At 42.2% G+C, this 13,447-nt stretch overlaps 1 protein-coding gene across 1 annotated transcript in view; it reads right to left on the reverse strand.

Moving 5' to 3' along the window:
• The window catches only part of LOC110172315 (beta/gamma crystallin domain-containing protein 1-like), a 184,750-nt gene that overhangs the window by 2,099 nt on the left and 169,204 nt on the right, over positions 1-13,447 (reverse strand). Inside the window, exon 21 of the mRNA XM_055149441.1 lies at positions 11,447-11,609. Within this exon, the coding sequence (XP_055005416.1) occupies positions 11,447-11,609 (163 nt within the window). The remainder of the gene's footprint in view (positions 1-11,446; positions 11,610-13,447) is intronic.

Genomic DNA, 13,447 nt, shown 5'->3' on the forward strand with positions numbered 1-13,447 from the left:
CAGCATCAGTTCCAGTTAGAATTATTCGGGTCTTTCTGAATCCCGACAGGATGGTTTCGGTGTCACTGAAGGACCTTGGTTTAGACCTCCTTTAGACCTGGTTTAGACCTGGACTAGATCTTGGTTAGACCTAGTTTAGATCTGGCTTTGACTTCGTTTAATCCAGGTCCTGATTCTGATCATGGTTAGACCTGGTTTAGACCTGGTTTAGACGGGGACTAGACCTGGTTATATTTACTGAATTATTCCAGTCTTTCTGAATCCCGGCAGGATGGTTTCAGTGTCACTGAAGGACCTTGGGTTAGACCTGGTTTAGACCTGGATTAGATCTTGGTTAGACCTAATTTAGATCTGGCTTTGATTTCGTTTAATCCAGGTCCTGATTCTGATCATGGTTAGACCTGGTTTAGACCTCAATTAGACCTAGACTTGGTTTAGGACAGCTTCCAGTTCAGACCTGGTTTAGACCTTGGTTTAGACGGGGACTAGACCTGGTTATATTTACTGAATTATTCTGGTCTTTCTGAATCCTGACAGGATGGTTTCGGTGTCACTGAAGTCCAGGCTTTGTCCATCCATCCAGTGACTTCAGGAAAGTTTCATGGTTCATCCTCCCGGTGTCACAAGTTTCTCTCTCACTCCAAACTTTCTTTCTGCTGCTCGATTTCCGTTTTCAGCTGCAGATTTCACGACTTGCAGTTTGTAAATCTGCAGAATCTGATTTTGTTTTCGGGGGCATTTGTGTTCAGTCTTCTCCGTCGTCTTTATCAGTTTGTTTAAATTTTAGATTTTTAGTAACGGTGCGATCGACTGACATGATACAGACAGGACAGAGGCTCTTTCTGCAGGAGACATGCGCAGTAGAGCCAAGTGACAGTGGTACAGGAGGAACAGGAGCAGCAGATACTCACACACAAGACTAGAACCTCTAATATAGAAGTCACACCGGAGAATAAGTCACAGGAAACACCACAAACCATGAAAAAAGTGCGACCAACAGTCCAAAAAATACAGTACATATTATTTCCAAGTAACAGTTCTCCTTCTTGAGCACAAAGGTCGTCCCCTCTTTCACCTCTTGATATCAGTTCTGCGTTTTCTTTTTCGTGGTATAAACCTTTCCTTTACAGTACTTCCTCGTATATTCTATCGTACCTGGCAATAATAACACAATCAGACGCGTCCAGTTTAATTAGGAGCAGCGATTATGAAGCAGCGCAGACAACCTTGGGCATTTGGACAGCTATTCACGTCTACATTTATTTAATTAGTGAGCTTACGACGACGTAACGCAGCACATTGATTTATTCGGAAAAAGATAATTACACAAGCTTTTCTACATTACTTCAACACAATGAGTTAATCAGCCACTTATAATTAAAACTTGAAGGCCTCATATTATAATAATGATTGTCTCTTGTGAGATTTAAGCATGTTATAATGATGTTTAGAGCCGGGTATCATTAAGAAGTTGCCGATACGATACATACCTCGATACGGTGCACTTTCGATTCAGTAAACCAGATACTAAACCAGGTTTCAGATTGATTCGATTTTTTTCGGATTTTTTTGTGAAATTCTCTCAGATTTTTTTTTGAATTTTCGAGGTCGTTCACATTTCCAGTTAACGTGTAACTGTGTGCTTGTGTGTGACCTCCAGTGTGAACTTTAAACGCCCTAAAAGTGTCCCGAATGCACACTGGAGGACACGACCACGTCACACAAAGCGAGCGACCTCAGTGTTTATGGAAGTCGCCTAAACTCTGGGTTTGTCTCCCAAAATCTGGTCCGGTTCTTGGTAAAATGGACAGGTCACACGTCCACGGTCGATTCGTTTGTTTGAGTCTTTATCCTCCTTGTGTTTGGCTCGCAGGATCTTTATTTTTCGTTGACGCTGGAGCCAGGACCGTCTGTAGCTGCGCTCGGATATTTCTTTCAATCGTTTCAAAAATCGCCCGGTGGAAATACGAACCCTCCAATCTGGCCTAAATAAGGAGATCCTACCAAATATGAATAAACTCACTAACCTCACTTTCCCTCCATTGACGAGACTCCGAGCCTGACGTGTAGGTGGGATGAATGTGACCTGACCTTTCAGACTGAAGTCGCATGTCAAAAGATCGGATATATGTCGGTTTTAGGAGCACATATCCAAGTGTCCTGGGTCACATTTGAAAAAAATCTAATCTGTGTGGTTCAGACTGATATTAAAAGATCAAAAACAGGAGCATAGGGGTGAAACAATCAGATTTGGGTCACTTCAGGCTGCAGCTGAGCGTCGTCTAAAAGCCTTTGTTTAAACCACTTCTTGTGCAAAGTTCACATGAAACACAAACATCATCAGAACAGTGAAAATGTTAAATAAATGAGTTTCCTTCCTCTGAACAAGCAACAAAACTGTAACTGTGACAAAATAATTGAGTAAAATATGCAAGAATACTCTTGGCGATACATCAGTACAGCAGCCCATGATATCGATATTGTATCATCACACTGAACAATACGATATATTGATACTTTGTAGGGGTGTAAGGATATCTAAGTCTCATGATACGATATCGTCACGGTATGAACCTCACGGTACGATATTTATTGCGATATCGTGGGAAAGCTCATGATTAGAGAACAATATCCAAATCTCTCTGTACGATATTTTCATGATATACATCTCACGGTACGATATTTATTGTGATATTTTGTGGAGGCAAATATGCTCCTTTTTCGTTTTAAAATGCCCTGACAAGACTTAATCCAAAGAACTAAGACTTAAAAGTGTTAGAACTGTTATTACCTCCACCAAGGAGGTTATGTTTTTTGTCGTTTGTCTGTTTGTTTGTTTGTTTGTTTGTCTGTTTGTTTGTTTGTTTGTCTGTTAGCAACATAACTCAAAAAGTTATGGACCGATTTTGATGAAATTTTCAGGATTTGTTGGAAATGTGAAAAGGAAGAACTGATTTCATTTTGGGGCTGATCCGGAAGAAATCCTGGATTCTGGATCACTTTGAAATTTTAGTTAACATTGTGGTAAATGGGGCCAAAAATGTTGTTTCTCAATATCTCGATTAATTATTGACCAAACCCCATGAAATTTGACTCAGGGATGGACAAGTGGGATCCTCTTTCATATTCCAAAGGCTGATCCGGAAGACTGATTTTATTGCAATTTATATAAAAATGGGGGTAGTCCTTGGCGGAGGTCTGCGCTCTCTGACTGCTTTTCTAGATTCTTCCTGTCGTCTGCACTGAAATGGAGCAAAGGATCATGGTCTATGTAGTTCCCTCTGTCTTTTTTTTAATCTATTGTTGCACCAAAACTCTTCATTTGAGCAAAGACACTTGTAATTCGATATATTGGGATGGTCCACGATATTACTGTGAGAACTTTGACGATACGATATCACGATATTTCAGTTGTTGTTACACCCCTGATATTTTAGATATTTTTGCACACCCCCTAATGTTGTTACCTCCTAATAAAACAGACCTGGAGTTGTGTTTTGTTTCATTCACACACGTTTGAGTAACTCTTTATCAGTAGTTTGTTTACATCTCCAAAGCTTAGAATGCTCTGTTCCACCTTGTGATGTCATGAAGCGGTAGTTTTCAAGTCAACAGCTCCTTTTACCTTTAGTTCAGCAGAAATCGGCAATTCCAGGGCTGAAAATGATCCAAATGAAGGTGTGTGGGGTTTAAAAAACGCAGCACTGTTCGAGAGAATTTGTGCGTTTAACGTGTGTGAATGAAGCAAACGCAACTCCAGGTCTGTTTGCGTCGAGGAAACAACAACATCAGACCAGAAAATAGCGTCACAGGGGCCCGAAAATATCTTAATAATCAGGTGCATTGTTCAGTCGCTTCTCTGCACAGACGCTTTTCTGTTCACCGAACCTACAGGCTGTAATTACGCACAGGGAAGGTGATTGACGTGTCTTACTCAAGAACACATTAACATATACACACAATCCACTGCGTCTGCATCGACATGAACAATTCGTCGATGAGGTTGACAGAACAATTAAGATATGAAAGCCTGGTTTCCATGGTCACGTAAATATTTGCTGTACACAACGCGACATTCAGCGTTCAGGAACCAGGAGAACTGCAAGAGCGTGTGAAAGGTGAGATTACTCTGCTCACTAAAACAAGAGTGAGCAGCTTTATTTTTTAAGATTTGACAACAAAATCGTGCCTAGTTTTGCTGATACTGATCATTTGTTATATTATTTTGTACACGTTTGCCGATCTTGACAGCAAATAATTAAGTAAGTACTGTATTTTTTGGACTATAAATCACACTTTTTTCATGGTTTGGGTGTTTCCTTTGACTCCTGTTCCTCCTGTACCACTGTCACTTGGCTCTACTGCGCATGTCTCCTGCAGAAAGAGCCTCTGTCCCGCCGCAAGTCGTGAAATATTCAGCCGAAAACGATAATCGAGCAGCAGAAAGAAAGTTTGGAGTGAGAGAGAAACTTGTGACACCGGGAGGATGCACCATGAAACTTTCCTGAAGTCACTGGATGGACGGACAAAGTCTGGACTTCAGTGACACCGAAACCATCCTGTCGGGATTCAGAAAGACCAGAATAATTCGGTAAATATAACCAGGTCTAGTCCCCGACTAAACCAAGGTCTAAACCAGGTCTAACCATGATCAGAATCAGGATCTGGATTAAACGAAGTCAAAGACAGATCTAAACTAGGTCTAACCAAGGTCTAATCCAGGTCTAAACCAGGTCTGAACTGGAAGCTGTCCTAAACCAAGTCTAGGTCTAACTGAGGTCTAAACCAGGTCTAACCATGATCAGAATCAGGACCTGGATTAAACCAAGTCAAAGCCAGATCTTACCTAGGGCTAACCAAGATCTAATCCAGGTCTAAACCAGGTTTAAACCAGGTCTAACCCAAGGTCCTTCAGTGATGTTTTTTTCTTCATTACGAATTTTTTGGCTGGTGCGACTTATAGTTCAAATAGTACAGTAAACCTTTATTTATGTAGCACCTTCCACAGATTAAAAATCTCAAAGTGCTTTACAACAACAAGAAGAGAGGAATTACACTCAACTAAAAGCTTGTCTAAAGAGCTAAAAGTGTCTTGAGCTGCTTTTTTAAAGAGTTTATAGATTCTGCCTCACGGGGGGCGGGGTTAGGACAGACCATATTTTGGGAGCTACAGCCTGATAGAACACATCAACCCGAGTTTTAAATCGGGTCTTTGGGACCATCAAGAGACCCTGACCTGAGGACCGGAGGGTATGACCTGAGGTGGAGAGCTGCAGTAAGTCACTGATGTACTGGAGCCTGTCGATTTAAAGCTCTGGAAGTTAAATCCAAGATTTTAAAATCAACACGGGACTTAACAGGAGCCAGTGCAGTGAAGATAAAATTGGTGTGACGTGTATTTTTCTGTTTGCTCCTGTTCAAAACCCCACAGCTGCTTATGTGTAGAAGCTTTAAACAAGTAAAAACAGAATTACAAAACTGTAAACAAGATGAATTAAAAGAGTGAATAATTATTTCAATATCAGCATTGGATAATATTGGTCTGAGTTCAGCGATGCTCCGTAGCTGATAAAAACTTAACTTTTTAAGCACTTGGCTGCAGCGATCCTTCAAAGACACTGATTTGTCCAACAACTCTCCAAGATTTCTAACTCTGGACTGGACTGAGGGGCTCAGTGAGCCAAGACGATTCTTAATTAGAGGAATTTTTCATCTGGTGCCAGAAGAGTTTCTGTTTTTCCATCATTAAGTTGTGAGAAGTTTTCAGAAAGCCAATTTTTGATACCAATATCATGAAATAAATTCAGCACAGATGCCGTTTTAAAGCCTCCAGAGAATCGGTGCAGTTTGACTTGTTGGTGCAAATTAACACTGAACATTTTACAGAAATGAACTGACTTTATGTCATATTTAAGATGCAAAACTTTTCCCAAATTCTCCATTGACATGAATCATATTCCTGCTCCAAAAAAGCAAAAGGTGGATAGTAGCAAGGTAGTCAAGACCGCACTAGTCGAGACCAAGAACAGTCTGAGACCACAAGGTCCTGAGATCAGGACAAGACCAAGACCTCAGAGGGTCGAGACCGAGACAAGACTGAGACCACGGCCCATCAAGACCAAATCAAGACCAGCTTTGTAATTTTCTATATGTATTTGTATTTTACAGGTATTTTAGCACAAATATATATCAATGTTTTTAAAAATCTATCTCCATTTAATGTGATTAATGTTCATTTAGGTCTAAAATAAGCCAAGCAAACTGTGCTGCACTGAAACTCTGTGCCCCTTTATGACCCTCACCCACAGTTTGAGAACCTTTTCTTTTAGCCAAAAACCACTGGCACTTTATACAAAACTACTTCAAAGTGAAGGAAGTGGGTAGGATTTTAAACCTGTTTTTTCAAGTTCCTAACTGTCACTTTCTCTTAATGGTTTTGTGGGAGAATGGATCAGATTATTGTAAATTATTTCGAAATCCTGTCTCGTCTTGTGTCTTGTCTCTTGAAAATTCGATCTAGTCCATCTAGGGCTGTTGCAATAACCGCAAAAATGAATCACCGCGGTACAAGAGGTGCACGTTGGGCCACCGCGATCACCACACGTGACCAATGTGACCCAACCCAGAGTCCTGCACGGGTCCATTTTTAGAGACCCGCACCTGCCCAGACCTGTTAACATTCCACCCGTTAACGCCCATTCCCGTGATAACCCAGGGAAACTCTGGACTAACCCTGGACTAACCCTGGACTAACCCTGGACTAACCCTGGACTAACCCAGGACTAACCCTGGACTAACCCTGGACTAACCCAGGACTAACCCAGGACTAACCCAGGGACTAACCCTGGACTAACCCAGGACTAACCCAGGACTAACCCTAACCCAGGACTAACCCAGGACTAAGGTGTGCCCATGTAGACCATCGGGTGACCGCAGGCGAAAGGACCGGAGCAGAGCTCGGTGCTGCATGGAGGTAAACGCAGCTGTCGCCCGATCGTGCTTTGCAGACACTTGCTCGGGGTTCTCTTATGTCCACGGGTACCCGGCCTGGTGCAGGATTCTGACCCGACCTGGTGCAGGACTCTGACCTGAACTGCCACAGTGAGAGATGGAGAGATGCAGCTTTGTTCCAAAGCCAAATGTTACTTCTCCCGCTACACATGTGTGACGGCCAAGGTACATGTGCATCTGCAACAAGCGCTTCATCAGAGAGAGTTTTTGGTGCCGCTGGAAATATTATAAGTCTGGGGGATGTGGGGTGAAGGGGTGTGATATCATCTGCACATGCCACACCACAGGAGAAAACCCTAACCACAACAGCCCCAGTCCAGCCCCATCTCATACACATAAAAGCAGTTTCATTCACTTGTGATCTTATTCTTGTACTGAAAATAAAATGCATTGGGGATATGCAGTGTAATTGACTGGTTTTAAACTGATGAAACTGCTGTTGGCAAAGTCACTTTTGCTCATCTGGGCTAAGCTTGAGTGAAGTTAATGAATAAAGTGACATTAATAAGATTCCCTGTATCTCCTCTGGGGGGGCTCAGTTTGACAACCTGTTAAAATGCACCAAAATGTGGTAAATAAGCTCCAGTTTAATAAACACGCTGTAAACTCTCCCACTACTGCACCGATTTAATGAGAATTTCAAAGTGACGCTGTATGAACATGACCTAAGAGTCGACACACGAGGAAACCGCTGCTGTTGGACAAAACGCTCACAGTAAATCCACCTACGCCAGGAAACTCTGACCTTTTTCCTCCGCTGAGCTACTTTTACAAAACGAAACTGCCGGACAACTCCCAGTTTTGACAGTCACAAGAAAAAGAGTATATTTAAGTGTCACGGCGAACCTTTAATGAAGTCCAGTTAGATGTATATAAAACATAAACCATTGTCCATTTATTAGTGTGTAAAATCCCCCAGTCGTCCAGGGAGAATCTATCCTGATTCATCAGACGGTTTCACTTTGTAGAAATCGCAGCATTAGGATTTGTTCGCTCGATGGTGGGCAGGTACATTTTTTATTTTTAACCAATCGCTGCTATTTGGTCCTGACATATGTAATAAGGTAACGTCTTTCCCCTTGATAAAATTCACCAAACATTCTCTTTGTTCCGACCTTAAATCCTCGACCTTGGGAATCGTCGCCAACACAGAATGTCTGTCTTCGTCTACATCCATCTTGACGCTTTGTTTACTGTTGTGCTGGTCCACAAAAGGGACACAGACAGGTGCGACGAGTTTGACGTCACGGGTTCACAGCTCACAGCTGATTGGTCGGTGCGCGAGCTACAACTTCTGAGGTTCTTGTAAATCGTCTAGTGCAGAGGTCCACAACCCCCGGGCCACGAAAGTGCAAACCCCCTCCCGTACGTCGCGCAAACTGTCTCTGCTCATTTACATGGCACGAGTTGCTCCACTAAACCAGAACTAAACTAGGTCTAAACCAGGTCTAAACCAGGACTAAACCGGGACTAAACAGGTAAACCAGGACTAAAACAGGTCTAAACAGGTAAACCAGGACTAAAACAGGACTAAACCAGGACTAAACCAGGACTAAAACAGGTCTAAACCAGGACTAAAACAGGTCTAAACCAGGACTAAACCAGGACTAAACAGGTCTAAACCAGGACTAAAACAGGTCTAAAACAGGACTAAAACCAGGACTAAACTAGGTCTAAACCAGGACTAAAACAGGTCTAAAACAGGACTAAACCAGGACTAAACCAGGACTAAACCAGGACTAAAACAGGTCTAAAACAGGACTAAAACCAGGACTAAACCAGGACTAAAAAGTCTAAAACAGGACTAAACCAGGACTAAACCAGGTCTAAACCAGGTCTAAACCAGGACTAAACCAGGACTAAACAGGTCTAAAACAGGACTAAAACCAGGACTAAACCAGGACTAAAACAGGTCTAAAAACAGGACTAAAACCAGGACTAAACAGGACTAAAACAGGTCTAAAACAGGACTAAAACCAGGACTAAAACAGGTCTAAAACAGGACTAAAACCAGACTAAACCAGGACTAAAACAGGTCTAAAACAGGACTAAAACAGGACTAAACCAGGACTAAAACAGGTCTAAAACAGGACTAAACCAGGACTAAACCAGGTCTAAACCAGGTCTAAACCAGGACTAAACCAGGACTAAAACAGGTCTAAAACAGGACTAAAACCAGGACTAAACCAGGACTAAAACAGGTCTAAAACAGGACTAAAACCAGGACTAAACCAGGACTAAAAAAGGTCTAAAACAGGACTAAACCAGGACTAAACCAGGTCTAAACCAGGTCTAAACCAGGACTAAACCAGGACTAAAACAGGTCTAAAACAGGACTAAAACCAGGACTAAACCAGGACTAAAACCAGGACTAAACCAGGACTAAAACAGGTCTAAAACAGGACTAAAACCAGGACTAAACCAGGACTAAGACATAATTTAGCCAGGACTTAACCATGCCGCTGGATCCTCCCATCCACAGTCCCCCCACCCCCCAACTCCCTCCGGTCTGCGAAATATTGTCTGATATAAAACCGCTCCGTGGTGCAAAAAAGGTTGGTAACTACTGGTCTAGTTTATTCCCAGAGAGAAATTAAATTCATTTCTGTGCAGCGACTAGGTCAGGAATCGGAATACACTAGACAGTTTGTAAGAACCCCGGAAGTGCGAGTTCGGGCACCAGCCAATCAGTGAAGAGTCGTACATTCTGTGTTGTCAACAATTCCTGAGATCGAGGATTTAAAGCCGGAACAAAGAAAATGTTTGGTGAATTTTTTCAAGGGGAAAGACGTTATTGTCCTTCTTCCTACGGGATTTGGGAAAAGTTTAATACACCCTGTTAGTGACACATTACATACGTCACAACCAAACAGCAGCGATTGGTTATTTGATAAAAAGTCCCCGCCTACCGTCGAGAGAACGAATCCTAATGCTGCGAGGTCACACGGTTTCTACGAAGTGAAACCGGCTGATGAATCAGACTAGGTGGCACCAGCCTGGCGAGGTAGAATCCATGGCAAAGGAGAAATTCAATTTGTCAACTAGACAAAAGTTTTTGGGTCGAATACATTTCGCAGCTCAACCAACCAAACATTCGACCAAACTTTAGTCCAGTTGACAAATTGAATTTTTCCTTTGCCATGTATTAGTGTACAAAGTCAGGCATCCACATTTTTCTTATTCAGGACAGTACGTGTAATTCAGAAATCCTGGTAGCTCAAGAGCGACAGGTTTTTGCCCCGTTCTACAGACTTGTCATCAGAGGCAACTTCTACAGATGTAAACAAATGTACAAATGTGCGTCTTTAGTCCACACACTGAGTGCGTACACATGCACATCAATAACCCGGTTATGATCGGGTTTTTTGAGTATCCCGGTTTCTTGATGGTGCATGTATACGCAGTAACCCGGTTTCAGTAACCCGGTTATGGCAGTATCCCGGTTATTAGAAAAACGGGTTACTGTAGCTGGGTTATTCCGATAGTAACCGGGTTACTTGTGGCATGTAAACGCAGTATCCCGGTTACTGCAACATAAAGTTGAGTCGCATGCATCCAAAAGACACTTTCCAGCCTTTCACCACAACAGTAGTGACATAAATAAATTGACCAACATAAATAAAGTGACCAAATGAGTGAAATGACTGTAAAATAAAGAGCTGCGCTAAACCTGCACTCGTACAATCTGCACTCGTGTGACGCTGAAAAGCTAAAACATGAACTATCTCCTGTACAACACACACACAGAACACACTTACCATCATTAGCGCCTCTTCTGTCACAGAAATAACACACATAATCCACAGAGTCGTGTCATTTAGTCCAAAAGAAACTGATCGCATCAGCGGCACAAGGAGCGAGTTGTTTTTATCGCCGCTAACAGTTTATGCTAATTAGCCAAACGGTCTTAAGTTTCGTTTCTGTAAAACGTAAACAAATGTGATCACAGCTGAATGATCTGATCAAACGGGCTGATGTGTCTATAGTGTTTATGGTTTATATGTTGTAAAGTTGAGTTTATTTATGCAGAAGATTTTAATGAAGAATCTGCACAGTGGATTGTGGGAGATCTCGTAGCTCCTTAGCTTCTTATGCTAAAGGAGCTCACGGTTTGTATTTTTCCTGGTTTATGAAATTGATTTAAGTTAATTTTTGCGCCTGCGCATTTGTAAGATTATGTCAAGAAACCGGGATACTCCATTTGATCATGTACACGCGGATATGAGTGTCCCGGTTTCTCAGTGCGCATGTAAACACAGTAACACGAATACTGACAGAAACGGGATATGGCTAATAACCGGGTTATTGATGTGCATGTATACACACTCACTGTCTCCATCTCTGCTACAGTAAGAACCTGATCAGTATTTCAGGTGTTTTTTTTTTCCCCCTTGACCTCAGCACCAGTTCGGGGGGAGCGTGTGTTCAGTCTTACCCTTGACTTCGAGCACGAGGTTGGGCGAGGCGCTGTAGGCGATGACCCCGTCCGGCGCGATGTTCCACAGGTGAGCGGTGTCGTCCAGGGCGGGGGCCAGTCCCACTCGGGCCCCGGCGATGGTCACGCTGCTGCTGGGGCACAGGCAGCACTCCTCCAGCAGCTGAGGCACACAGAGAGAGAGAGACACGGGGTCAGGAGGGTTATCTGGGATTACTCTGGGTGAGAACGTCAGCGGGGTTCAGAACATTTTATATTTATCTACAGGATCACAGTCTGTTCTTCACGTTGAGTTTGAGATATTACAATATATGAAAGTCTTAACCCCAGGAGACACATTCTGCAGAAATGAATTGACACTTTGAAAACTTGTCTTATTTAGGGTGAAATTTAAAATGATATTAATTGTTTTTCATGACCTAAAGTGAATTTTCCGTGAATTTATGGCACCTACATCTGTACAATTGATCAGACTTTTAGGGCTAAATACAGATCCTTATCCTTATATCCTTAAATTCTTTCACTCTCATTGTGGTTTATTTTGTACAACTGTAAATGAACAAAAAAAACAAATCTAAACTGGCATCTTTCTGTCACGATCCATGTACAGTAGTTTTGGTCTATGTTTTGTTTTTGTTTCGTAACGCTGCAAAATGACTAAATAATTAACAAAAATAAATATAAGTCAATGTTTCTGATACCAACGTTGGTCTGCGGGGGCGAAGTTTGAAGCCATTCTCCTGTTCTTACACCTCCAGACCAGACTCCAGACTCCAGACTCCTGTTTTGTTATTTAGCCGCACCAGAAGTTGAGTTTCTCTTTACAGATCCTGTCGGTCTGTCAGGAGCAGCGCCCGAGGGACCAGTCCTCAGACGCAGATCCAGGCTTGGTCAGGATTAGGGATGAGAATCGAGAACCGGTTCGACTCCTCTCCCTCTTCCTCCCTTAATAAACCCTCTGTTCCAATCCTCTGCTCTGTCTCTCTGCGCCGCAGCTCCCTCCAAACTACTTTTTACTTTCTCCTTTTAAATGAGAAGTGAAGTTTGAGCTCTTGTGAAGCCTCGCGCTGAGTCTGAGTGGGCGTAATTGCTGCTTTTAGGCTCTCCCCTTCCTCTTCTACAGCACTGAGGAAGAGGAAGAGGAAGAGGAGAGAGGGAGAGAGGCGACAGAAAAGCCCCACTGCCTTTATATGTCCGGGTAATGCAGCGTAATGAAGGATCTGAAGAACTGGTTTGTGCTGCTCTTCTCAGACTGAGATTTAATGGACCCATATCTGTATAGATTAAACTGTGTACCTTTACATCTACAGTATATATAACAGATAGAGTAATGTGTACAGAGTACTGTGTACTTGGGGAGTAACAGATTACATGTACCGGAGTTACATAATCAGAGTACAAAGTATGAGTAACTGTATTCGGTTACAGTTACTGTTTCAGTGAGTGGTAATTGGATTACAGTTACTTTGTTGAAATAAATGGATTACATGGCAGTAATTTTCTGTTTTCACATTTTGGGCTAAACCAGGACTAAAACGAGGACTAAACTAGAACTAAACCAGGACCTAAACTAGGACTAAACTAGGTCTAAACCAGGACTAAACCAGAATTAAACTAGGACAAAACCAGGACTAAATCCAGAACTAAACTAAAAAGCATGACAAAATCAAGTAATCCAAAGTATTCTGATTACGTTACTCACTTTAAGTAATTTAATGGATTACGTTACAAACTACATTTTGGGGTATGTAATCTGTAATCTGTAGGGGATTACATTTTAAAAGTCACCTTCCCAACACTGTGTATAGAGTACTGTGTACTTGTGTATAGAGTAGTGTGTACTTGTGTATAGAGTAGTGTGTACTTGTGTATAGAGTAGTGTGTACTTGTGTATAGAGTAGTGTGTACTTGTGTATAGAGTAGTGTGTACTTGTGTATAGAGTAGTGTGTACTTGTGTATAGTGGAGTAGTGTGTACTTGTGTATAGAGTACTGTGTACTT

Source organism: Boleophthalmus pectinirostris, unplaced genomic scaffold, assembly GCF_026225935.1.
Source record: "Boleophthalmus pectinirostris isolate CB_2022bp ecotype Guang Dong unplaced genomic scaffold, ASM2622593v1 HiC_scaffold_13, whole genome shotgun sequence".
NCBI lineage: Eukaryota > Metazoa > Chordata > Actinopteri > Gobiiformes > Gobiidae > Boleophthalmus > Boleophthalmus pectinirostris.